The 27,878-nt window shown below is 41.5% G+C and overlaps 1 protein-coding gene across 1 annotated transcript in view; it reads left to right on the top strand.

Moving 5' to 3' along the window:
* The window catches only part of ETV1 (ETS variant transcription factor 1), an 84,285-nt gene that overhangs the window by 19,569 nt on the left and 36,838 nt on the right, over positions 1-27,878 (top strand). Inside the window, exon 6 of the mRNA XM_054991983.1 lies at positions 24,988-25,117. Within this exon, the coding sequence (XP_054847958.1) occupies positions 24,988-25,117 (130 nt within the window). The remainder of the gene's footprint in view (positions 1-24,987; positions 25,118-27,878) is intronic.

Here is a 27,878-nt window from a genome sequence, read left to right on the forward strand (position 1 = left end):
AATAACCCTGTTTAGTTATTTCTCCTAATGAGAATCTTAAACAAATATGTTGAGTAAATGATGCAGTCAAGTGGTGTGCATATTAATGCACCCCATGTATAATTTGCACCATTTATACAACCCACTTATACAGGAATTCTGGCATGGGAGTACTCATAGACTCAGTCTGCTGCCAGAAAATTACGTATTTTTATTTTTGGGTTCTTGTAACTCAGGTTATTACAGCATGTTCATTGGTTAGAAGATTCTAGAAACAAGAAATTTTTCACTAGTGGAAAAAGTTGCCATGAGGTACAATTGAAGATTAAGTCTTTGTAGTATCCCCACTTAAAACAAACTTGACTGTTTGATTATAGAATTTTAGGCAGTGATTGATACTGACTTCACACAGTAGAATGTTTCTGTCAGTACGGTGGCATTTGCAGTGCTAAATACCTTAAGGGGGAGGCACAGTAAGTGCCTGTTAAGGAACCATAGCCGGTTTGAGTCCTCTGGTGTATGCCCAGTGTGTTTTCAGACACACACCTCCCTTTCACATTTTACTTGTTTACAAATACAAACACAGGTGTACTGGCAAAAAAATGCTTTCACTGAAATGGGCTTTTATATTAGTAAATAACATCCTGTGTGGTTGTGCCTTTGGTGTCCTGATCTACATTTTTAGAGGTCATTATTTTAAGAATTATTCTGATAGTTGGAAGATTATTCCTTCTGCACAAATGAGGGTTTATTTTTAATTGTTCAAAATGGCACTGGGGACCTTGGTTATGAAGTTTAATGCAGACTCTCTGTCAACTTCCATGTGAGCCCATCCAATTAATCTGTGGCCTTGTCCAGTTTTTAGGTTTGGCCCTGCACCATCTCCGTATGTCATATTGGTATTGTCCAGCTGAGACAGACAATAGGGCTTTTTCAGATTGATGGCCATTTGAGTGAATGATTGTTGCTTTTACTCACTCCACTTTTATATCTAGGAAACAGCTTTTACAGGTATCTAAAAAGCTTTTAAAATCTTTGGAACCTTTTTGACCAGAAATGTCAGAGGGACTACTTTCAACTCTTAAAAGCCATTCTGTCTTAGAATATAAGATGGTTATTGGAGTGGGGGAGAGAATGTAGTAGTGATAAAAGTGTTCTATATGGATTGATCAATGCAGGGGGAAAATGGGAATGAAGAAACTCTACACAGTATTGAGAGTTTCTCACACTTGTCTTAAATATAGCCTTGTAATAAAGATTTTTTTAAAAAAATTAAGGTTTGATTCCAGTAGCACCTTAAACACCAACAAGATTTTAAAGTTATAATAAGCTTTCACAAGTCGAAGCTCCTTCTGGAAAACTAATATAAGTATCTGAATAAGGAAGATTTGACTCTTAATAGCTTAAACTTGGAAAATCTTGTTGCCTTTGAGGTGCGACTGGATTTGATTCTTGCTGTTCTGCTGCAGACCTACGCAGCTACCCATCCACCCCCAAATCAAGCAGCATGTAGTAACTTAAGAGAAGAGCTGTACAGGCCTATAAACAAACAATGTTTCTTTGCAACTATATAGGTGCTGTTTCTGTTCCCCCTTCTTGATTCTGGTAGGTAGAGTGATTTTGGCAGTTACTGGATGATAGTGAATTGGGGACCTTGGAGAAAGAGGAGGATCATGCAGCCCGGGCGAGGGAAGTCAACCTTTAATAGTTCTATATTATCTACATTACACAAACAGCAGATTGCCTTGGGGCTTTTTTTTAAAGTGTTCAGTGCCCTTTAATTGGAGTATTTTCCTGTCCCTTATTACAGCAGTGGGAAGTACATGCAGTTTATCGACATAAGTAATGGCTCTGTCGTAATGTGAAATAAGCATATGCTGTTCATTAGATTAGACATGGTTGCTAGTCAAGCAGCATAATTAATTGAGGCCTGACTTCCGGAATAATGACTGCTTTTAAATAAAATAACCTACAGTTTGATTGCAAATATCCCTAAAGGTGAAATGTTTTATATTTGGTGTGGAGGAGGAGAATATATAGCAGTTTTGTTAGCTTCTCTGTATATAGGACTTGAGAATTTCACTGAACAAACAAAAGGTGGTCAGTTAACAGCTCAAATATTATAGAAGAATATAAAACAGTCTCTCAAATTTGGCAATACCCTTCCATTATCCAAAGTTACTATCTTGAAACATATTGGAAAACACTGTTACTTCTGACTTTGGGAAAGCAGCTAGCAAAGCCCCTTCCGCTTTTGGTTTGATGCGGTTACCACAGTTGTCTTTAACAGGTATGAACCATATGGAAGGAATCCGGGCAGAAATTTAGATCTTTCCACTGGTGAAATGGTTGAGAGAGGCATGAATTAAGCATAAAATGAAATTATAGATGTCTTTGAAAATAAAGAACAATTTAGAGGCATGATAATCAGTATTGTTTTTATCCATTTTTTAAAAAAAATTAAATGTTTGTATTGCAGTTTTAGTTGGTCTTTCCTCCAAGTAATTTAGTGTCATATATGGGTTTTCTGAACAGCCATCCAGATCCTACTAGCTTGCCTACAGTGATACTACTGTGTCCCTTGTGACTTTGCGTGATTCTCTAAGTTGAAATATGAATAGTTTTTGAAAGTACTCATGAATTTGCTGAATAGCAGGAATTAGTAAAAGAATTTTGTGTTAAATACAGCAATAACACAAATTTGTAGGGAGAAAGTTATTACTATTATTATTGCTGCTTTATTGAGTTTTATGCATACCAGCTAATAATTCCTTGATGTTAATAAATAGCTAATGTAGTTTGGAACTCAGTATCTAATCCTATGAGGGTATTCTTCTAAACAATGCTTTCCCGATATGCAAGTCATCTTTGATACTGTTATGGCCTTGGCATTGTGTGTGTGTTATGTGCTGTCAGGTCGCCTCTGATCTATGGTGACCCTGTGAATGAAAGACCACAAAAATGTCCTATCATTAACAGACTTGCCTTGGCATTAGACTACTGTTTTTGTCTTTTAAAGTTTCCAAAAATTGCAGTTTTGGGGGGGGATTAAAATTTGGAAATATGCTTTCCAAAACATACATTTTTATATAGAGACCTTTAGCAGTGCCTAAAACAATGGCTGGACACCTTCTTTGCCACTAGATAGAGTGGCATTGCATGAATGATGATGTTCTGGGCCTGTCAACTGTAGCAATGGCTATGTTGGGGAATCCTGGCAACTCCTTACTTCCTCTCTTGACACTGTCAGTATATTGGCAGGAAGAAAAGAAATCGGAGCTGTGCAGAGCTTTCTCTATCCCTAGAAGGAATAGAGCAGAAGATATATCAAACATAGTGGCATAAACTTCTGCCTCTATGCAGCATGTTAGTTTAGGGATCACTAATTTAAAAGCTTGATTGGAAGGATCATCCTACTGTTTGGTTTGGGGATGAAAAGCAGCTTGATCTGAGAGAGGCTGAAGATCAGCAGAAACATAAGTCAGAAGTTGGCTTGAAGAGTTGGTAAAAGATTTCTGGCTAAAGGAAGATTGTTCCCTTTCATTAGGTCTCTTTTATTGCTTTGGAACTGATGCTGTTGTGAATGTAACACTGCCTTTCTGTAGTCGTGTTCACATCTGCTCCCTGAAGCACAGGAGACCCATCTGCATGGCACAGGTCTCTGTTGCAGGAATGAGCACATGAATATGGATCCACACAGGGTCGCTTTCACTATGATTGCACATGTTTGTGACTGTGGGGATAATTAAGTGAACTTGCTGTTCATTTGGCACTCGGTCAATAGAGGGTGCCAGTATGGTAGCAACAATCAGCTCCAGGTGTGCCAATTTTCCTGCACCTTCCCACCATGTGGGATCAAATCACATGGAAGTAAATCCACTGCAGCTGGAAGCGTGTGTGAAGAACATGTGCAACGTTTGTTCAAACTATAAGTTTATGCTTGGGTGATCATAAAGGAATAAGCCTAGAGACTCACTCTTCCAAAATGTCACTTCTTTTAAAGGCTGCCCTAGACTTGTCATTGCTAGGAAATACTTCAAGGCTCACATGCCCTCTGATTACAGATTTCACAGTCTCACTAACTGGCTTACAACTTGTTCAGTTTTTGAGATTTAATATTTGATTGAATGCTGGTCTGCCACATCTTGTGACCACTATGCAACCCTGTCTGTTCCTGGAGAGGGTTCTCTTTCCTCCCATCCCTTGAATCCTTATCTGAAGATAAAATGATAATACAGATCCATGATGGTAGTAAAGGTGAACAACGTATATATGTTCTGTTTGCTTCCATGTGGGCTGCAGAGAGTTAATAAAGAGTCAATCATTAGTAACTTTTCTCTCTGGTTTGTTTTCTTCATGTTGTTGTTGTTGTTGTGAACTTGGCAAATGAAGCTGCCAGTGTATTAATGCAGTGAATAATTTTGCAAGTAACAAATAACAGTATGTGCCAAGTCACAGAGTGACTGAACAGTGAGGTTGCTTACAGAAACAGAGTTTCTGTCATCCATATTCCTTAATATTTTCCTATGAACTTAACATCTGTGATTCCTGGTTGTATACTACTTAGTGGCTTAAAAGTCATGGTCAACTTTTCATTTCACTTTCAGTTACTGATAAGTTTAGGAGCACTTTTGAAGACAAGAGACTAGATTCCCCCCCCCCCCCACACACACACTTTTGAAGACAAAGTACCTTTTGGTCATTAGTAGGAGAGGAGGAGGGGAAATCGGATTCAAGAGGATTCAGGCTTTATTTTTCAGGCTTCTGTTATTAATATACATACTGGAAGCTATCTGTGGTGAGATGTATGCGATGTCCATGTGGAGATAGCATCTAAGTCACTGCTCCATATACATCATAATGCCTAATGCTGGTCTGAATTTAATTTTTTGTCTCTGCTAGTAATGATCAGATAATGAATCTTGCAGTTGAATTTAAATTCATGTTTAGCCCAGTCTTTCAAATAATGTTAAAAATGTTCCTTCTTTTAGATTTTTATTTGAATACTTACTTAATTTTCTACTTACAGAGTATTGCTGCAGCGTTAAGATGTTTTTGTTTAAGGAACTTATACTGTTTCTGTATCATTGAGTCAGTCCTCATAAAAGGTATGAAATGGATTGTGTTCTTAGGTTTTGGGATTTTCCTTTTGAACCAACCCAGATGTAAACACCTTTTTAGCGTAGTGCCTTCATGGTACTTTACAGAAACATAAAAATCCAAGAAGTAAAAATAAAATAGTAGGATGACAACACTCCTCTATATGATTAGCAACAGAAGGCTTAATGTAGAACAGCAATAAAATCTTGTCTAAGTATCTTAACTGCCGTTAAAATTATGAGAGAACTTGATAAACTTGATCAAAGAGTGAACTTGATGTGCACCCTTTTTAACAAAAATCTCAATAAGCCTAAGGAGTGAGTGCCAAAGTTTTGATGTCACAAAGTAAGACTCTTGTCTCTGGTAATCACCTGCCTTTCCACCAAAAGTTAATGTACATGAAAAAGGGTCTCAAACAATTCTCAGTTGACTGGCAAGTTCATGTGATAGAAGGTGGTCCTCGACTCAGACTCTTTGCTTAACTTAAACAATTTGCATTGTACACTGGAGTTCAAATTCTTACTGCCTAAGGGACCAGCTCCTTATTATCCCATTCCTTGTGCACCTCCCCTGTTATACAGCTTAATAATGTGGTTTATCATGCCAGCTGTAGTAGGCAGATTGTGAACCCTTTGGAACATGCTGTTTTTCAACAGAAATAACCAGTATGGAGGACCCCCCCTTCTCCCCTCCCAGTGCAAGCCTGTCTTGAAGACTGCCAGATTGTGGAAAGAGGTACCTGCAAACCAGTTTGTACTTTCATTTAAAAGCATGTGTGATAGAGCAAGTCAAGACAGGTGAATGGGGCTGCTAGCCCTGTCCTAGGAGGGCTCCTGTGCCTGTGAAAGATGCATGACAAACAGCAGAGTAGCAGGTAGAACTTGCCTTATTACTGCATTCCCAAGTTAGATATGGTTTCACCTATCATATAACTTTCTTGGCTTATGTGCAACTTGCAGAGATGCAAGAATTTTGCTTGCACAAGAGAGTTGGCAACACCAGTGAGGATTGCCCACTGCCAGTGCCTCTGTTGACATAGGCCTTGCTTATGGTCCTTTTTCAGAGGCAAGTAGGGAAAATCCTTGCCTGAACCTGGGGAGGGCTGCTTGCTAAGAGCTGAGATGGAATGCATTGAGTAATGGTCAGCCAGTTCAAAAGATAACATGTCAGCTGAGGGCTGCATGTTAGAGAGCACATGAAAGAATGGGCACACCTTGGTGTTCTTCTGATTCTAATGCCCCCAATTCAAGAGTTCCTTGTTGAAGGGAACAGGGTGGCCACTCACCCAATCTTCAATAGTTAGTGAGTCACAGTAAAATTGAAACTGCCACCATTGTTTTCAGTGCTCCAAGTGGCCATGCTGTGATCCTGTTAGCAAAAGGGATCGTGAGTGTTTGGTCCACAGGAGCAGTGTTTATAATAGAGTGACTGGGCAGGGCTTAGTTACAAAAGTGCAGGTGCTCCCTGTTGCCTTCACCAGTGTCTGGTGGCATTTACTTACATGTGGGGGGTTCATGAGCCACAGCCCTTTCCCTCCCCCCTTTCTGCATAGTACGCACATTTCCTGTGTGGGGCAGATTGCTAGCAACTGTGGAGGGAGAACGGGTTATGGCAATACGCCGTAACCACATACTGGAAGGGGGAAGGAAGAAAGATTGACTATCAAACCATGCCTGTCAATCTTTGAAGTGTGCAATCGCTTTCCTAACGCAGAGTATGTGTAAAGGTTCTGAGATTCTATATTTTATCGTCGTTGGCTGTAATTACAAAGGACTGTTTTTCATGGAAGTGCTCTTTTTCCAGAATCCTCATCTCTAAGGTTCACACTTGCATGTTCTAAATTTGCATGATGTGAAACCAGAGTGACATTGTTCTTCTTGGGGTTAATACTGTGCTGCTAGTGAAGTGTAATTGGCTGATATCAGACACCTATGCTCTGGCATGGTTAGGAAGCTACTGTAGAAGTTTCTTTCTCCATTGAGAGTCAAACAATTCAACAGGAGGATTTTAACTTGTATTGCCTTTTTAGCAGTGTAACATTTTTTGTCAATGTCAGGGGCAGAACTTTTGGCTGAAAGAGCATAGGATTCTAACTATTCTTCTCTTGCCATATTCCTACCCCCCCCCCCCCGATTCTAGTCACAAACCAGTGGTTATGTGCCAGCAATGCCATTGTGCCAGCTGAAAGTTATAGCAGTTGTGGCAATATCATACCACTGTGGAGGTCCCAGTGCTGGTACGGGAATGTACTTGGACTCCTGTAGCTCTTCAGCCAGTGTAACTTTGTGTGGTCAGTCTAGCTTTTTTCAGACACTTCTTCTACGACACACATGCTACACATGATCCTGCTGATACAGGCTATCATCCTGAGTTCTGGTACATGTGTACTGAGTCTGAAAATGTGTGTGTTGTCCCTTACAGACAAAATGGCGATTGCATGTGTCAAGAGGATTATGATTAGCGAGTTCCCTCCATAAACATGGTAAAACATAATAACTGAAAAGGGCCTCCCTGTTCTGGTGCAACATGTCTGTTAATCTTTCACGTTTCACATCTTACTACTCTTTCTAACTCTGGCCAGTGTGTTGAGGTGAAGGAGAGGCACCTGAAGTACAGAGATTGAGTGTTTATGTAAGAGACAAGAAGCAGAACCTGAATTGCGGGGGGGGGGGGGATTACACTTCCCTTGTGTTTAGGCTTCAGTGATTTGGCAAATTTTGGAGACCCCACCGCCTGCATACCAATTAAATGAGGTATGAAATATTTCAGGAATTCTCATTCTTGGAAATTTGGTGTATGATTGAGCAAGGTTAATAGGGTTGAAAACCTAATCTGTGATTTTCTGTTGCTGCATATAAAACTGGACTTGCTTGGTATGATTTAGAATGTGTATGCTCTCCCCCCACAACCTCTGGCGTTCAGTGAAAATGTTGCAGACATGGTCTTGTCATTAATATTATATATTTTGCTTCTGTACTGTTTTATTGTGGTCTCCAACAATTAATGCACTTTGATTTGATCTGTGTGTAGGGCTAATAGACCTTCAATAACAATGAGTAAATCGAAACAGGAGAAGGAAATGAAGCTAAATCTATTTTTCTCTTATTTGCTTGGATAATTTTAATTCTCTGTTTTGGTTTTCCTTAGCAATTATCATCAATGTTTTTAACGTTCAGTCATTTTAATATATGGCTCAAGAGCAGGATCAGTTTAATTGCATTGAAATTAACTTTAATATGAATTGCTAATATGGTCATTTTTAGAGAACTTGCTCACTGGAACTCTTGCTGTTAGGGCAGACAAGTCTTACGGGGTTACCTGCTGTACGCCTTTAGGTGGTTCCCTTTTAAAAACTCAGCAAAGCTGGTACCTCTTGCTGCTACCATTGGATATATTTTCTGGCCAAGTAGAACATTCAAGCTCTTTTCCAGCAGACTTCCCTATGTGTAATCATCAGTAAGGTATAGCACAGCAAAGTATGTAATGTAGGTAGGCTTATAAATTAGGGCTGAGTTGAATATTTGTGGGGTTCATTTTTATTGTGCTAGAGGAGGGAGAGAGAAATGTGTTGGGCATCACACTTCTCATCAGCTCCTTTTAAGCAACTGTTGCAAATATTTCCAACTGGCAGTCTGTAAATGATACCCCCGTTCTCCCCATTTCTTGGCAAGAGAGTAGAGAGACTGCATCTCACTTAGTAGCAGCGCTGCTCATCTCCTATAAAGCGGTAGTTCTCACTTTAACGAGGCAACTATTTTCTGTTACATAAGGGGTCTCTTTTCATGGGGGCAAGATGCTTCACACACACACACACACACACACACACACACACACACACACACACACACACACACACACAGACTCGCCACTTAATGTTCTGCCTTAGTGTCCAATAAGAGACTCTTAAAACATACAAAACCAAAGGATAAATATTTATCAAACTGCCTGAAAAGCCATGTTTGTCTCTATTTAGTAAAAATTGAGTCAACACGCACACATACTTAACAGTGCCTGGCCTCCATGTTTGCCCAGGGTCAAAGAATAAGAAGAAAGCTTACTGCATGACTTTGAAGTACAACTGCATGCCAAGAGAAAATTTTCTCTTAGATTTCCCTGGTTTCACCCTTCTAAAATGGAAAGCCTTACTACTGGGCAGTTATCAGGTATCTATTCCAAGGATTAGTCCTTAGAGAAGCTCTGTGCAAGGGGGACTTGAAATAAAACCTATTCAGAATAAATCTTGGGGAATACTCATTTAGCAACGATAGAAGAATCCATGAAAATATCCACAGCATGTACAAATCAGCAAAATATGCAACAGCTTCTCTTCCCCTTCCTCCCCCATCCAGCTGATTTTTGATAGTCAAGAGTCAGCAAGGAAATGTGAACATTCACGTGCAAGCAACAGACTTGCTTAAAATTTGGTCTGAGAGCTGGGAAAAAGTGGAGCTGGTCAGGTTAAGTTAGCCAAATTCAAACCAGGCTAGTATATGTTGCACCTGTATACTTAGTTGTGAATACTTGTGCACAAGCAGTCAAGTGTGTGACCTCTTCCAAGCTAAGTGCTGTAGCTGTCAATATCTTAGACGTGGTTTACTTTCAGCATTCACTATGAGAAGGTGGCCAGTGGACAGCAGAGTGGGCAGTGGACAGACAAGCTGATTCACTCTTTCCTGGCTCATGTTGTTTTGTTTTCTTCGTTTGTACTCCACCTTTCTTGCTAAGACTTAAGGCTGATTACAAAATTAGAAAATAAGGTTGTAAAAACAGTACAATGCCAGCCATTAACCATGCAATAAAACTGCCTCAGATTTTCCCAGAAATTAAAAGTATAAAGCAACCTATGTTATATTTGTGTGTTTTCTCCCTCTACTGTTGACAGGATCTTTCCTTAAATCATGTGGATTTTCAGTCTATTAGCAGCTGCAACAATTTAGGATGCTATCAGTCATTTGGCCTAACAAGGTGTTTACTGACACTGTATTGAAAAGCCCCCCCCCCCCCCATAATTACCTTGTCTTTGTAGCTTTGGAAGTCAGTTAACTGTCTTTGGCATTTAGTAAAAGCTTTTCTTTGACAATAGCCAGTTGGCTTTCCACTTTTTTAATTTTAATTTTTAGTTTGATATTTAGAATGTATCTGAGATCGTGATAATCAGTGGGGTGTCTTTCAGCAGCAACAAGAGTTGGTGACTCATAACAGTTGGTTAGGTTTCAATCATGTCTTCATTGGACTTACATCATAGGTGTGTTGTAACTGTTTATTCAAATAGAAGACCCCCCAAATGCTTTCTTGGTGTCACATTGAGTGTGAATAGTTATAAATAAGTGGCTTTTTTATACTACACAGAAGTATATGGGGTGCAAGGCCAATGAAAAGGAGCCTTAGGATATTTTTCTTAATATGCTTATCAAATTAGAGAAGGGATGTTTCAGGGGTTTGCATGTGTGGCAATTTGCAGGTTTGTTTTATTGTATCTCCATCCCATGTATTCTCAATGGAGTAAAGAGCAATGTACATTCTTTTCCTCACCATACCCCAAGTTTATACTTTCAGTTGCCCTGTAAGAAAAGGTGAGGGAGATGATGGTCCATAGTCACCAAGTGCCACTTTTCACCCCTTGACCTCCTCACCTGCTGGGGGGGGGGGGAGGGCAGGCCAGGAACCAGTGGAGCACACATTGAAATGGCATGTGCTCCAGAGGCCCCAGCACACTTGCAGTTGAAAACTGGAACTGGAAGCCATGGGGACTTAGTGGAACCAAATCAGCCCCAAACAGTGAAAATGCTATGTTTGGTGCAAATTTTGGCCCTGCTGAGACCCTGTAGCTTCCAGTTTTTAACCGGAAGTGATGTCATTGGGGCATTTGGAGCGCATGCACAAGGAACCTGAGTCAGGGACCCCTGCCTCCCTAGTTACCTCTGCCCAGTGTTTTTGAGGAAAGGGAGATGGGAAACCCTAATGGGTGAGGGGCTAGCTATGTACAGCACCTTGAGTGAGGCTCTAGAGGTGATTTGAAGTTACAAATTATAGTTTTTATATCAGATTTTCTTTATTTTGGATATCTGTGTCAGAGGGACCTAAAGAAGCTTTTGCTTCCAAGTTGCAATGTCAAAGTTGTAATACAACTGAAATATTGTGGATGAAATAAAGTTGGTCAGCATAAAATTATGCATCATTTACGTAGTAGATTTGACTAGTTACATTGAACTTCGGTTAAGGGGCTTTTTGCTATTATGCAGTATGTTTTTCTTCTCAACTTTCTCTTTCACTAAAATGTCGCCTTTTACAAATTATTCAGGACCATGTGAGTCCCTTTTGTGACTCCTTCCCAGTGAGTGTCATAAAGGTTAAAGTTTAATGACATTAAATAAGTAGTGATGCTTTCCCTAGCATTGCATTTAGAGAAGCCTAGTTTTTAAAGGATTTGTTCTTAAAAATGTAACCTCTATGGAAAAAATAAATAATATCGGATATTGTGGTGCCTGTTGTCTGGCAATCATAGCATGCTGTCATTCAGTACCGGGTTCTTTCATGCTTAGATGAAAACACACATTCCTTGTCCACAGCAAAGTGTAAAAGTAACTTCTCACTCATGTTTGGATACAGGTGCATTCTTATGTGTAATATACCTGTGTCAGAAAAGTTGGCCATCAGTTGCTTCCACCTGAATGACAGAAAGCCAGTGTGCTTAAACTGGAATCATTTATGGCAGGTTCAATTGGAAACTTTTTCCTAGTTAAAGAGCTTTAGGCTATTCAAGGTCAGCAGAAGACAAAAAGTATAACTCTGTAAGTGAGTTGGACCTGAAATTTCTTGGTTGTATGGCTATGTTTGCTGCAGATAAACAAGTACTGGCAATTTATGCTGCCATTTTATACTACGTAGTGTTAGCTCTGGTGGTTGGTTATTTCTGTTAGTGTATCACAGTGGGACTGTTCACAAAGCTTAGCTTCTGCCCAGATCCTTCTGAAACCAGTGTGGGAGGTGTCTGAAAGTTTTTTCCTTGGTTTTCCTCTGTGAGCTTCTTGCAATTATCTTTTATTTCAATTCCCAAGTGATTGCTACAAGATTATTACTTGTTCAGGGAATTTATATCCCACTTTCCTATAAACCTGCACCCACAATAGTTTACGGAAGAAATTAATAGAAATTAAAGTGAAAACACCATAATGAAAGCAACCTAAAATATAAAAAGTAAAAATCGTTTTGTTCATATTAGTAGCAATATAAAATCAATTAGCAATGTGAAATCCACATCAATCTGTTTTAAAGATCTCCAAACTATTCTTTGCCCAAACCACAATTAAATATCAGCTGCCTCTAAGAAAGATATGTGTTAAGGTTTCATTGGAAATCCATCAAAGGAGGACAAAATCGTATCTCGGAACGGAGATACAATTTTGAGTCCAGTTGTAGCCAGTTGCTACAAGTAGATAACTGCCTCACCTTTTGACGGAATAAATTCCTGCAGCAGTCTATAACTGGGCAATTTCATATAAAGCAAGTTCATATAAGCAAAGGTGGCTCTTTTCCAACTTTAGACCTAATCCATTTAAAAATTAAAAAAGGTGCCTGAAATGAGCTGGAAACTAAGGCAGTTGGAATAATACTGGAATAATAGATACAAGGGGTCTTTTAACATTCAAGTGACTGCATATTTCATGAATTGAAGTTCCAGAACTGTTTTTCAGTGGCAGCCCTGGGTAGTGTGTTGATAAGGAATAGAAAGAAGTCACAACTTTATGGGGGGCGGGGACTGGAGAAGAGGAAGTAGTTCTTGGGAAACCTAAGTGTACTTGAAATGTGTGGGATGGAATAAGCATATCCTTGGTGAGAGTAGGAAGAATGACATAGGTTCATAGATGACGATGACTAAGTGGGATTTTAAGCTTTCAGGATGAGGTGGGATAAAGCTCAACTCAAACCTTTGGGATGAGGCAATACAGCGTTATTTTTCTCTTGAGAGGTAAGAGGTAATGATTTTGTGACAGATATTTTACATATTGATATGTTTAAAACATCAAGGTATTTCTGTTTTTCCTCAGAAAACCAGGACCCAAGGTGTGTAACATTAAAAAAGGAAAACATCAAAGAATAGCTGTTAAAATAGCCAGTAATGTCAAATTTAAAATCATATCCTAGCAGTTGCCATTCAGTGCCAGAGTGTCGAAAATGCTCATCTAGATGAGTCAAAGTTCAGTGTTGTATTCGCTCTGAAACTGCTGAAGGCATATGGATATTCTAGTGACCTTTGGGAGACTGTTTCATAGAGTATTATTTTACCTGAGAGAAACTTTCTAAAGTGGCAGAACATAATGAAGTGAATGATGGCAATAAAAATGCTTGTTTTTAGTTGTTCTGTATTGTGTGCCTGTTACAGTATTGTAGCTTGTGGCATTCATAAAATGGATTTCTTTTCTTTTATGAATTCTTTGACGTGGGAGGTAGGGAAAAAGCTTGGCTGGGAGATGAGATTTAGACAGACGGCATTCTTAAATTTAGTTATCTACTTTTTGGATGCTTTTATTTTCTAGGAAAGGTGGCAACTTCTACTGCATAGCTGTACTTTTTCTTTTTGTTAGATAAGTATCCCACATGGCTTCATCTCGCCCACATGCTCCATTGTTGCCAGTTGGCTCCACCATCTACTGCTCGGGCTCATCGTACTGAATTAGTTTCCAAAAATGAGATGCCATGCTGTTTCCATCCACTAATCTACTGTGAGTTGGAAGGATCTGGTCTGAAGCCAAACGAAAACTAGATAGGATTGGATTCTATCTAATATTCTTGCCAAAGGATTGTCAAGTTTTGCAACTTTGCTTTCTGGGGAGGGGGGAAGATATCTGAAAGCTGCCTTCAATGTGAATATTTTTTGTTCACAGGAGTGTTCTTGGCTAGTCAATTCTGTGACAAATATAGTAGTGTGGGAAGGGTTTATTAAGCTATCAAGGTATCCAGTGTGTATTCATGAGTGAGACATGGGTATGCCAATCTGCTAGTAGTCTATTTTTTTTTAAAGTGCCAGGGACTGCTATGCAGGAGTAAATCCTTACCAAATGGTAACTCCTATCATGGGAATGATTTGCATGAACAAAACATGTAGTGTGTAAAGCCTCAGTAAAAATGGGAAGACCATGTTAAATGTGCAAATTGACTGATACTCTACATATATGAGTAAGTTTTGTGTGGGGATGGGGAAATTAGTTTTTAAAAAAAAGATTGGCAACTTGCATAATTGACTGAATTATTGTTAATCTCATAGAAAGGATACATAAAGAGTATATACTCACAAATATTAATTGTGCTTTAATGTACTTTATTTTGAGTACAAATATGTTTAATTTGATATCACAGAAATGTTGCATTCTTTCTATTCATTCTAAGTATTTAAATAGATGTGGAGTGTTCCTCCTGTAACTTTAATTCAAAAGAAGGACATGCTGTGAATACCAAAGTCTCATATTTTCTTGAATGATCAAGATGGTTAGCCATGTTAGTCTGTCTGTAGCAGTGGAAAACAGCAAGAGTAGTTCATACCTTACCACAAATTTTGTTAGTCTTATAGGGGCTACTGGACTCTTGCTCTTTACCATTTTCTTAAATACACACTTTAAATGTAGTTTAACTGATGGTTCATAATTATTATTATTACAGGATTCTCTGACTGGATCAATTTGTGGCTCTTAAACTCTTGTACTTGGAGAAAAAGTCTGAAGCTTCCTCCTAACCAGTATATGCCACATAAATATAGGAATCTGCTTCATGTGCATTGGACTATAGAATCATAGGGTTGGAAGGGATCTCTAGGATCTCTAGGGTTATCTAGTCCAACCCCCTACACAATGCAGGAAATTCACAAATACTTCCTCCCCCACACACCCAGTGACCCTTACTCCATGGACAGAAGATGTCAAAACACCATCAGGTTTCCTTCCTACCTAAACTGGCTTCGGGAAAATTGCTTCCTGATCCCATGGTGGCGATCGGCCTTACTCTGGGCATGTAAGAAGGGGCCACGAGTAGGGGTGTGCACCGCCAAAAAATTTAGGTTTCCTGCTTCAGAATGACCAGAAATCTGGAATTACCAGAATCCTGAAGCAGCAAGCTGCTTCAGGGTTCTGGTATTTAGCTCACTTCGGTATGCTCTATAAAGATTCAGAGCATACTGAAGTGAGGGGGAACACCCCCCCCCCACCCCCCGGGGCAAACTCACCCACCCTACTTACCTGGCTGGCAGGGAGAGGGGAGGCTGATCAGCTGGGTGGCGAGGAAGCATGAAGCCAGCTCCTGTGGGGCCTGTGCCGCTGTCTCCACTGCCGCAGCGGCCAGCTGGGCACCAGGGAAGCGTGGGGCTGGCTCCTGGTGGGTGTGTGCTGCCTCTGCTGCTGCCGCAGCAGCCAGGTAGGCAACAGAGAAGCACGGAGCCAGCTCCTCTGGCCCTTTCTGCCCCTCAAATGGCTGCTGTGGGAAGGGACTCCAAACTGCTGCCTCCGGGCCTGCAGTGGCTCTCTGGGCCCAGAGGCAGCTGTGGCGGCCGTTTGAGGAGCAGGAAGGTCATTCTCTGTCTCCTTGGCCAGTGCACGGCCCCACAGGGTGCTGGGGAGGGCTGGAGCTGCCGCCACTGCCACTGCGCCACCTCTGAGCCTGCAGTGGCCCACAGGGCGGCCGAAAAGGCCAGAGCAACTGCCTCCACGGCTGCAGCAGCCTGCTGGGCAGCCAGGAAGGCCAGAGCCGCTGCTGCTGCACCACTGCCTCCACCACCACAGCAGCAGGGCCAGGGTAAGTGGGGGTGGGTGGGGCTGGGGGGGTTGGGATGTTTAAAGGGTCCTGTTGCTTGCAAACAGTAGGAAAGCCCCCCCCCCCACCGCCTGCCAGTTGAAGTTTAAAGGGACCTGCCGCTTGCAAGAGGCAGGGAAAGGGCCCTTTAAACTTGGCCCCTGAAGCTTCCCAAAGCAACCCAATTCAGGAATCCCGAATCTTTACAGATCAGCTCCGATTCAGGTATTTTATCCGAATCGGAAACCCGAAGCACACACCCCTAACCACAAGAACTAAGCACTGATGTAACTCTTCCTGCTCTCCCTCTCATGATCTGCCCAAGTTCACAGAATCAGCATTGCTGTCATATGGCCATCTAGTCTGTTTAAAAACATCCAAAGTAGGAGAGCCCATCACTTCCCGAGGAAACCTGTTCCTTTGAGGGACCACTCTGTCAGGAAGTTCTTCCTAATGTTTAGCCAAATGTTTATAGTTTAGCATTGTCTGATTGGAGGCTTTTCCTAACACTTCACCTGACTGCCATCTTAAATAAAGCTGCACCTTTTTAAGCTCATTGGCTTCATTGGACTTAGAAAGGTGTAAGTCTCCTAAGGATGGCACAGTGTGAGTTCCTTTAAATGGAGATCGTACTGGCTCTTACTTCTGATCCACAACCCATCCCTTAAACATTTACTCTATTTCGGATCCACAATCCATCCCATTACTATACTTCTGAATATTTGTTTTAATTGCCTGATAATATTCAGGTGTATCTTAGTGGTAGGGATTGAAACATGCTAGGTCTGTCATTGGTGTGCGGTGTGCTGATTTAGAGGTTGATGTAGTTTTGCAACACTCAAGAGTTGGAAGTTGCTTCAGATGAAAGGCTGGAGATACTGTTTTAGTGTCGCCTACCAAAAGATCTGCATATGCCTAGTAAATAAAGACTTGAAGAAACCGTTTGGTGTAGTGGTTGGTTACACTATTGGACTAGGGTTTGAGAGAACCAGGTTTGAATCCCTACTCTGCTATGGAAGCTCAGTGAGTGACCCTGGGCCAGCCACACATGCTCAGCCTAACCTACTTCACCGGATTATAATGAGGATAAAATGGAGGAGATGAGAATTACATAAGCCATTTGGATCCCCATTTGGGGGAAAGGTGGGGTATAAATGAAGTAAAAAGAAAGAAAAGTTAAACATTCTGCAGGATCTTCAGGGCAACCAAAAATGCCACTACAAAACATTACCGTTGCACTGTAGCATTTGTACCATGTTCACAGGAAGCTCCAAGGTACAATATATTGACCAAAGCTTTCAGTTGGGTAGGCTTCTTGTTTTGTGTAATCTTTGAATGATTCAGTGCTTCATTTATGAGCATGGAAAATAGTATCACAATGATCCAGTTCTTGGAGGAAGTCTGTTTAGGAAATATTCCACATGGAAGAAGGATGGATATAAACAGGTTCTTTCAAGCTCTTTTCCCTTTCTTAAGGGCATACCCCATTGCATGAGTAAACCTATTCCATCTTTCTGCTAAGAGCCCAGTAGACTGAATAGAGAATGTAACGGTTGTGCTTACCTACATCGATTCTTCTCTACACTCTCACATGATGACCTACTCGCTTTCACCATTGTAGATGCTGACGATGTTAGATGTCCAGTTAGAACTGAGTGGGTTAGGCATCTTTTAACTGAGGTCCTTGATACCAAAAGGCCATAGTCAGAGAGCATCATGTTCTAAAAGCTGTAGGAGATTCTGTGATTTGACCTTCATATGTACATCTCTCAGTTATGGAACTGCTCCTGAAGAACAGTAGTTATAATCAAGTGCAACTCCATTTTCAGCGGACTTTCATCAGAGGGTTTTTCTCTGTTAATATGGAAATCATCCATCTTGCATTTCTCTAGGTTTGAAAATCAAGTCACAAATATTAATAGCAACAATTGAAATAAAAGGATATTAAAGGTGATAATGATTATTGTTATGATCTCAACAATAAAAGCTTTTTTGTAAAAAAGCAACTCCTTGTGTCAGAAACTGTTTGTTTTATGTAGAGCGCTTTAAAATTAATAATAATATTTTAGCCAATTTTCAGCTATCACTTTTGTATTAAGGAAGATGTTGAAGTGAAATATTTTTTTCTTGCATGAAAAAGCACACAGTACCACCTGTCCTTATTAGTAGGGTCTGTCTTTTTAAAGCATCTTCTTCAGAACATGTTTGCCTAGTTTAGATCAGGTGAAGAAAATTGCAGAAAACAAAATCAAGGACTCCTGTCCTTTAAATGTATTTCAGTTTGCATTTTGATAGCAGTTTAGAAATGTTATCACCCACTTTGTCACAGACATAATTCACATCTTTCTTCAGGCACTGTAAACAAGAGAAATGGTTTAATGGCTCCCTAAAAGGCACTCTGTACTGATAGCTGAGATTAGACCCTTTAGTAATGGATTTTTGCGTGCAGGAGAAAGAGGGGAGGGAGGGCTTGGCAGAGGGAAATGTACTGGAAAAGAATCTTTGAGAGGCAGGGACGATGTATCTGAAGTGCCCACTGCTCTTAAGTCTTAGCCATGGGCTGGTAGAAAGGTTTAACGTGTCCTCCAGCACTGTGGGGTTTTGTCAGAACCTCTTTACCTCTTGAATGTAACCATATGAATTGAGGCCATCTCAGTCAGGTCATCACCTGGAGTCAGAGTGAGATTGAAATTGGCTGAGATGGGGATAGGGCTGGCCCATCCTTTTTGTTAATTCTCCTGAACAAGTATATGCCCTGTACACATGCCAGTATTTGCAGGGCCAGCTTGAGGCATGAGGGTAAGGGGCAAGGCAGAGACCAACACTGGAGTTAAAAAGAGCACATCTTTATTGGTTACAGCTTAGAAGAGTCTTGGTGCTGCATGGGGCACATGTCCAGCATCAGTTGGCCCACCTGCCAGCCAATGACTCCCTTGCCTCCTCAGACCACCAGCTGAGGGGAGGCACCATGGGATGACAGCAAGTGGGAACCACCAGGGCATACACCTCTGTGCATGCCCTGACAGCTCCCGAGCTGGGCTTGTTCCTGCCCTGCATCGCCACCAAGGTTCCTTAAGGGGATCTCCAGCTATGGGGAAATAGTGCTTACAAGCTGTGTTTCCCCCAATCGTATCTGTGCCCAGTGCCCAACTGCCTCCCCTCCAGTTGTGACAGAATTACAAACAGCAACTTGCCCTGTGAAGTCTGTGAGTAATCTGAACTTAAGTGGTTATGGTGGTAACTAGTGAAATATGTCCAAATGGCAAAGGTTCATATGTCTCTGTGTGTGTTTTCATTGTATCCACAATTTTTTGCTTGTTGTGATTAACTTGGGTGTATTTTACAGTGTTTAACTGAAAAGTGCCATCAGTAGTTTCATTTTTGTTCAAGGCCTGCCCACCATTCCCAAGTTGCACATTCTTCATGGAGGATGTTGTGACCCCTGTGATTGTGACTTATAGATTGATGACGACTTAATCACATGTTTGACGTGGCCTCTTGTAATTGGTCCCCATGACAGCTAAAAATGGTTTCCTTCCACTTTCCTAGGATCAGTTTTTTTCCACTCCTCAAATGATTATGCTTTTGCAGCAGCTTCCTGAGCAAGCTTCTTAAGCAGCAGTTTTAGTAGAGAAGCATGGATCTAGAATAGGGTGGTGGTGTTTCTTTGGTGGCTACAAGTAACATTAGAGTCTTGACCTGGATAGCCCAGGAGAGCCTGATCTCATCAGATCCAAGAAGCTAACGACTGCCATAAGTCGTCTTTGACTTTAGGGCAGGATTTCATTTCATATCCAAGTAACGTGGGGTGAGTGAGAAAGGGGAGAGGAGGAGGGAGAAAGGAAATTTCACTGAAGCCACCTTCACGCAGTGGAATTTACGAGATGTTCTGTGGCCATGGAGAGCCAGCATAGCAAAGTGGTTAATGTGGAGAACGAGGATGTGGGAGACCCAGGTTCAAATCCCCACTCTGCCATAGACGTTTTCTGGGTGTCCCTGGGCCAGTCACACACCCGCAACCTAATCTATCTCACAGGGTTGTTATGAGGATAAAATAGAGGAGACAAGAATGATGTAGGCTATTTTAGGTCCCCATGGAGGAGAAAGGTGAGATATAAATAATATAAAACAAAATAATCAAAAAGGACTTGTGTAGAGAGCACTTCATTTCCCCCCATACCTTCTTCCCCACACTATTTCCTCTTTCCCTCTTCCTGGCGACTCCTCTATCCTCACCCTTCCCTGCTTCCTTCCTTCTGTGATTTGGGAAAACCTGATTTAGCCTGATCGGCAAAAATCCAGCTTTTTTTCTTGAATCCCGGATCTGGGTTGCATGCCCTTATTTCCAAGTACTTTGTTATGATTTTCTTCTTCTGCAGCCCAACAAGTAGATGCCCGGAAGTCTGGTTGGCTTAAGTTATTTTTATTGCTTTTTAATGTTAAGAAACATAATCTTTGCTTATCAAGATGATGAGTAATGCATTTATCTGGTATCCTTTCTCCCCCTTTTAAAACAGTTTCAGAGGTTCCATGTAGCGTGCAATCCTAACCTGGTGAGAGCAGGGGCAGGGGTGCAAGGTGGGAGACTGGCTTTTTGGCAGGGAGGGTTTCAGCATTCTGGTTGGTATGCTGTTAGATCTGAGTGGGAAAGTTAGACTTGTGTGGGAAGATCTGAATGCAGTCAGGTAGCCATCATTTGATGCAATTTGCTTCTTTGGTGCCCCAAGAGGAACATTTTTAAAGAACTGTGAACAAAAGTTTGCATGGTAAACATATCTGGGGAACACCTGATGGCTTATTCAAATTTGATAACGAAGCAGAAGCAGCAGTTCAGATAAAGATCTGCTGTGAAATCCCTGGAATACCGTCTACTGAGCACTGCCTCTGTGCAGGAATAAAACTTGGCTGATTGCTTCTGAAATGCAAGCCTCTTCCAAGATGACATGAAAGAGTTAACCCCTCTGATCTGAGCCTCTGAATCCTGGAGAACCTGAAGAAGGTGGGATGAACTTTAATTAAAAACTCTAGCATAGCTGCCTTCTAGCTTTGTACTCTGGACCTAGCTAGCACAGTATTGCAAGCAAAATAAAATGTACCTTGCAGCTGAAGGCAGCAGGCAGGAGCCGTGTTCAGTGAAAGTAATTTAATTAGTGTTGATCATGACTCCAGATGATGGTGATTTGATAAGGAATAATTTAGTACTTAACAGCCTTTTACATGCACCAACTCCGTGTGGGAAGGTAAAAGCAAATTGCACAAAAATGAATGTGCTGCTTTTACTTGTGCCTGTGCCAGTGAGCTGGAAAACTGCCTGTTAGCAGCCGTTCAGGCTTTCCTTGCTGTGATGAAATACCCGAGCATTTCTCGGCATATACAACTGCAGTGTAAGTTTCTCTGGGCTCCCCTTATTTAAGTTAAGTAAGGAAAAAGTCATTTTTCATGACAGGTTAACTGTAAGTAAGGAAGCAGCAAACGGAGGGAAGGCTTAAAACAAATCGGTGCCAGTTTCTAAAACTGTTCATTTAAACTTCTGATTAATGTCTTAGGAAATTCCCAGCAGCAGCATGGTCACAATGTACAAATGGAGGTAGAGCCAGGTTGAAATGCTTGGAAAAACTGGCATCAGTGTCTTGGAAGTTCCAAGATGAGTGCTTGAGATTTTCTAGTGGACTATAAGGAATAGTAATGCCAGGCCTTTGAGAAGCCTAGTTTGGCAGTCACCAGCAATACTCTTGGCAAGGGATTACGATTTCTGTAACTAATAAAACAGAGACTGTCCTGTATCTATTAACCTCTAACAAGATATTCAAATATATTGGCACCTACTGGGCCAACTTAGTTTTTTCTAGGGCTGAACTATTGAAGACTCTTGTATAACTTGAAAATTCGCAATACCTTACATCAAAAGAGATTGTTCCAGTTAAAAAGTATATCTTCTATCTATTTTATATTTTATTTTCTGGGACCAGTATAAGGTCTCTAGCTGTCTCTTCTGAAACCATAAAGCAGGAGTGTGTCTCTATGAGGTCTCAGGTGTGCCTTTGAGTTTCTCTTGTGCTATTTGTGCCACATTTGAATGTTGTTAATGTGAGAGAGAACATAGAAGAGAGTTCATACATGGTGTAGCCAATGTAGGTTTGTCTTCATATGACAGGCTGATGTGACAGGCACCACCAATTCAACGTGTGTGGAATCCTGGTTTGTAAGAAAAATTCAAACTATATTGCTGTCTAGCGATGATGGGCAGCTGGAAGAGACAGGGAGCGATGACGACAAACAACCACGAATACAGCAGTTGGAGTTAACAAAGGCCACAACTTTATTGATTACAGTGACAGGAGCATTGACACACATAGGAATCAGATCCCACAACGGGTGACCCGCCTGCCAGTCGATCCCCTCCAGCCCCCACAGACCCTGCTGTGGAGGGGAAACCGAGGGATGGCAGTTAGCGGGGTCAATTGGGTGTACACCCCTTACTGTCCCCCTACTACCTGGGAGTGAGTCTTTTGTGGCAGGCCTCCACGCTGGGCCTGCCCCCTGGCCTCACTCCCTGGATTCCTTATGGGAATCCCCTATAAATGGGGTTAGATGTGGCCCGCAGGCCCCATCTCCCCACAGAGGGATCAGATCCCAATGCCAAGCCACCCCCCCCTTCCAAAAGTTGTGACAGAACTACTTAAAGAACAACCAGAATAAGGGAGTGGAGGGTGGGACTTTGCTTGCCAGAACGCGACTGGGGCTGCGGTGCGGCTGCCCTGCTTAAATAGTGGATCTGAGGACTAGAGGGAAGACTGGGCTCCTACGGTCTGGCCACCGAGCCTGACTGCTCCCCAGCCGGAGCTGATTGGCCGGGGAGAGTTTGAATTCTATTGGGCGCGGGTGGACCAAGGCAGCCTGGGAAAACATGGTGGCTGCCACGTTTTCTGCCTCCCCCAGCAGCCCCATGGACAGCAAACCAGCCGCCCAGGTGAGTCTGGGGGCCGATGCATTTGAAAGTGGCTATCCTTCATTAGATCGCTAGGAGGAGGGGAAAGCACATGTGCATGTTCATTTAGTGGCAAAACATGGTTTTATTGAACTAAGCTACTGTGCCCCGCCCACACATGCAGTTTGCTTATCTCAGCTTGTGGTCATGTATTTCTTAGGTGCTTGAAAAAAGACCTGCCATATATGAAAGTATTCACTTAAATGACGAACTTTTAGGAAAGAGTTCAAACATATGGTACTCTTTTCTAAAAGGCTAATTGTTTTGTGGGGAGTGGGGCGCTATGCAGTGTCATTGAATGTGTCTTCATAATCTGCTGAGCATTTTGAAGAAGAGTTTCAGGGAGGGAAATTTGGATCCTCATTCTCCAGTTTCTGAAACATAGATCTCTTGATCAAAATCTCAGTCTCTGGTAGTGTGTTTGTTGATATGTAGGCTTTGTTTAGGGTTTTGAAGGAAGATGTATTTACATAATCCTTTAGAAAACTGCATCTGTTAAGAAATGGGCCCTCAGTTTTTCCTTGGTGAATAAAATCTTCCATAATGCTTATATTTAAAGACTGAACAAGGTGATATGACCGATTGTAGGACAAGGAATGGGGAAGAGGAACATCCACGGGCTATGCTTGGTCTGATCTTGTCTATTTCATTCCTGAGGCATTTTATTTTTGAGTTATCCCAGTTAGAGGGCTATTTTCTTAATACACACAAAAAAATTGTAACTAGGCAATAGGTATCCTACGGTTCATTTGCCTCATGTTCTTCAGTATTTGCTATTAAAATCATTGTGTCTTTTAAAAAAAATTCAAGTTGCTCCAGAATTCAGAGAACCGTATGATCAATGTGTGTGTGTGTGGGGGGGGGGGTGACAGTTTATGGCAAGTCCATATTTCTGTTGAGCAAGAATTTCAAGTGCTTTCACAACTAAAATTTACTCTGCCTTGTAATGATACTTTGAAGGCCTTTCTCCTGGTGAGCATTGAACTTTTGAATTTTATGATAATTAAACACAAATGCAAATGGGCTGTTGCTTCCTTACTAATAAGCTGGCATCTTGGCTATGCCAATAAAAGCACTAACACTACAAAGGGCCTCTGACATCTGCTGCTGATACCCAAAGAGGTGCCTGATCTTGTTCACTGTCTGGGGTGGCAGCGGCTGATTTTAATTACTCGTGTACTTTTTTGGTAGCATTGAGCCAAAGGAAGGGTACTTGTCCTACAACAGGCAAAATGAAAATATGAGCTGCAGTGAATTTGCTTATTTTAGATGTGGGGAATAAACCTAAGTGTTGCATTTGGATATCGTTTGCATGAACCTGGAAATTACAGAAGTGCAGTCAACGGAGATATGGCTTTGATGCACCTGTCCACTCTTGTGAATGCTCCACATGTATAACAGAAAAACTCTCTGTGTGTGAACAGCTCTCAGCTGTGTGTCCACACACAGAGAGCCTTTATGGGCAAGAACAATATGCCTTTATGGGCAAGAACAGAAAGTGCCATCTTTTATTTATGTCATTTACACCCCACCTTTCTCCCCAGTGGGGGACCTAGTGTGGCTTACATAATTTTCTTCACCTCCATTTTATCCTTACAACAACCCTGTGAGGGGGTTTAGACAGAGTGTGTGACTGGCCCAAAGTCACCTGGTGAGGTTCCATGGCAGAGTAGGAATTTGAACCTGGTTCCTAGATCCTAGTCTGGCACTCTAACCTCTGCACAAACTGGCTCTCTATGGCTGCTTCCGCACACGTTGGATAATCCACTTTCAATATTCTTTAGTGAACATTTGGAACTACTTTTCCATGTGTAGAACAAAAAATCCACTTCCAAAGGATTGCTAAAGTGCATTGAAAGTGCATTATTCAATGTGTGTGGAAATGGCCTATATCTGTGCATGGAGTCACTCAGTGCACATAAGGAAAGACCAAACGGGGACACTTGAGTTGAAACCATGGGATGAAAGATTCGGTAACATCCATAACAGAGGGCACCATTTCCACATAAGGCTTAGCTGTGTCTAGTACCTGCACAGTGTCATATTTACCTTGTACCTGAGTTCTGGTTTCCTGATCACATCTGCTTATATTTGCACATGCTTAGTTTTCTTTTTCTGTTTTTTCCCTCTTCTCTTTCCAGTGGCTTTTCATGGTCTCTCAGTGAAAATCAAGAAGGAACCCCACAGTCCATGTTCTGAGCTCGGCTCTGCTTGTAGTCAAGAACAGCCATTCAAGTTCAATTATGGGGAAAAGTGCCTGTACAATGTCAGGTAAAGAAAGTAGCCTGCATGTTTTCATAGAGCTTCAGTGGAAACGGACCAAAGGAGTAATAAAGCCAAACCCTCCATCACCCGCATCCCACCCTCAGCAGACAGGACTGATAAAGAGTGTGAGTGCATTTAGCTGAAGACTCTTGGAAGCATTTGCACTCCTGTCTGGCATGTTTGAAAATCATTTTAAAGTAATTTGCCTTTCTTTAAATATCCACAATGTATTCTTCTTCCCTTGGAGACAGCCTGAGTTTCAAAAGGGTGAGTCTTAGTTGCCATGAGAGTGTTGTGTGTGTGTGTGTATGAGATGCACTTTTAAAATACTTTACATTCATTAGGTTAAAAGAGGCCTTCTTGCAAAAGGCAAGCCTGAACAACATGTTATGTGTTTTGAGAAGTTTTGCAGATGGGTTGTGTGGATGCATGCGTATTCATGGATGGTCTTTTTTTAAAAAAAATTACGTTCTGTGAGGCTTTGTAGATGCTGTTAACTGTTCAGAAGCAGGTTGCTGGCCTTTGGGAATAAGGGGTGGGGAGCAAAACCTTTTTTTAAAAAATGGCAATAGGATCGTTTTTAATGGGTTTGGTAGCATTATGCTCTTTAATAGCTATTTGTTTTGGAAAGAAACCAGTTCCAGTAGTGGGAGGGGTCCTGGTAGATCACATTCTTGGCCTGCAGAAGGTTCCCGACACAATCTGCAGCATCTCCAGTTAGAGAATCTCAGCTGGGAAAGAACTTTCTCTGGCTGAGACCCTGGAGAGACGCTGCCAGTCAGAGCAGACTATACTAAGCTAGACAGACCAACTTGGTCTAACTGGGTCTAACTTGGTATAAAGCAATGCCATATGTTGACTAAAAAAACAGCTGCTGCTTTCTCATTGCCTGTGTACTTTCTGCTCATTGCAATATACATCAGAGCTTAATTGCAAACAAGACAATGTGGGCAACTGTCGGAAATGATAAAAATCGAGTCCAGTAGCACCTTAAAGTCCAACAGCTTTTTCAAGGTATAAGCTTTTGTGAGCTTTGACTCTCAAAAGCTTTTACCCTGGACATTTTTCTTCGTCTTTAATGGGCAATTGAACTCAAATTTTGTTCCTTAACTAACACAGCTACCCCCCTATGGGGATGTAAGCTTTGAGCACTGTGTGCCTGGGAGACTCCTTGGGGGCCACGTGTAAACTGTTCCAAATTTCTTACTGAGTGAAAGGGAGCGAGCACATGGTCCATTGGGTGAAAATTCCATTCAGTACGGTGTTGGCTTCCTCATTATGTTAGTGCTACTTCCGTTTTAGTTAAGCACAGCTTTGCTATTAGCCTGCTGTCCTACCTCTAGTTCCTGTTGCCTACTGTTGTTCTGGCAGCTAGTGGGAGGGATTTTTTTTTTTAAATCACTCTTGGGTAATTACATCACTTCCAGTGGAAGCCTGAAAACGACATCACGCCTCCCTGGAAGTGACATAACTCCATTGCCCAACAGTAAATTAAAAAAAATCCCTCCTACCAGCTGCTGGAATGCCAAAGGGCAATGGGATAAGGGGCCAGGACGGTTGGCATATGGCAAGCCTGACTTTGACCTGTGCATAACTACTTAAATAAAACTGAGGTAGCTGCAAGACACAGAGGTATTCAACACCTGACTGAACGGAGCCAATATCACCCAGTGGACCATGCACTTGCTTGCTTTCACTCTATAAGAAATTTGGAACAGTTTACATGAGGCTCTCAGGAACTGATGTAACACTATCACCTGAGAGTGCCCCCAGGCCCCCCACCAGCCCCTAGTGAAAGTGTTGTTACCTCCTTACACCAACTGTCACAGGTATAATACAGCTGCTGTCTTGTAACACATTGTAAAGCATCCTTAGTGCTCTTCTCCTGAATTCAAAGATGATTGCAAGCAAGAATCCTTGTAGGTCCTCCAATCAATCTTCTTAAGTGTTGCTGGATGGATGAGGCCTCCATGAGGGAAGCTGCTTTATCTGAATTTAGATTGAGGCCTACCTGAGGGCCTTTTCAGCAGCTTTCCTCCCAGGTTATGGATTTCCCTCCCCAGGAGGTGAGACTTGCAACATCACAACAGGTTTCTCAAAGCAGATTTAAAACAATTTCCTCTCACTTTGGAAGGCCTTGAGGATGTTTTGTGATTTGGTGTTAGTGTTTCCCAGCTTAAGACATGACTGTTTAGGGTTTGGGGTTTTTTGGGCTGTTTTTTTAAATTGACTGCTTTTTCTTTTTTCTTTTCTTTGTGATAAGATGCTGTTAAACATTTTTTTGATACAGTGCTGATGTTTTATAGAATTTTGGTTTCTTGGAGGGGTATTACAATGAAGAACAGCTTTTAAATCTTTTAAAACGATTTTGCACTTTTTTGTGAAGCACCTCGGGTGCCTTTAACTGGGTAGAAAGGCAGTGATACAAACAAAACTCACTCCTGTAATGGAGAGTAACATACGACTAACTTTTAAAACATCAATTATTTTACTGTGATTCCTGCTGTTTGCTCCATGTACAAAGAAGAAAGCCACATGGTGTGAAACAAAAAGGAGAATAAAGATTTATTTGTGTGAGTACTGAATCCTTAGACAGTTCAGTCCTTAACTCTCAGCCTGGGGTGGTAAATGAAGATGTACAGATAATAGTTGTTAACAGCTCTGCTAATACTCAGTCTGAAGTTTCATATGTACAAGACTGGCGCTTGACAGTGGTCCCACATTGCGTTATTGGTTCCAGTTCCTTAAACTATTGCCCTCTTAATTG

Source organism: Eublepharis macularius, chromosome 11 (assembly GCF_028583425.1).
Source record: "Eublepharis macularius isolate TG4126 chromosome 11, MPM_Emac_v1.0, whole genome shotgun sequence".
NCBI classification, from domain to species: Eukaryota; Metazoa; Chordata; class Lepidosauria; order Squamata; family Eublepharidae; genus Eublepharis; species Eublepharis macularius.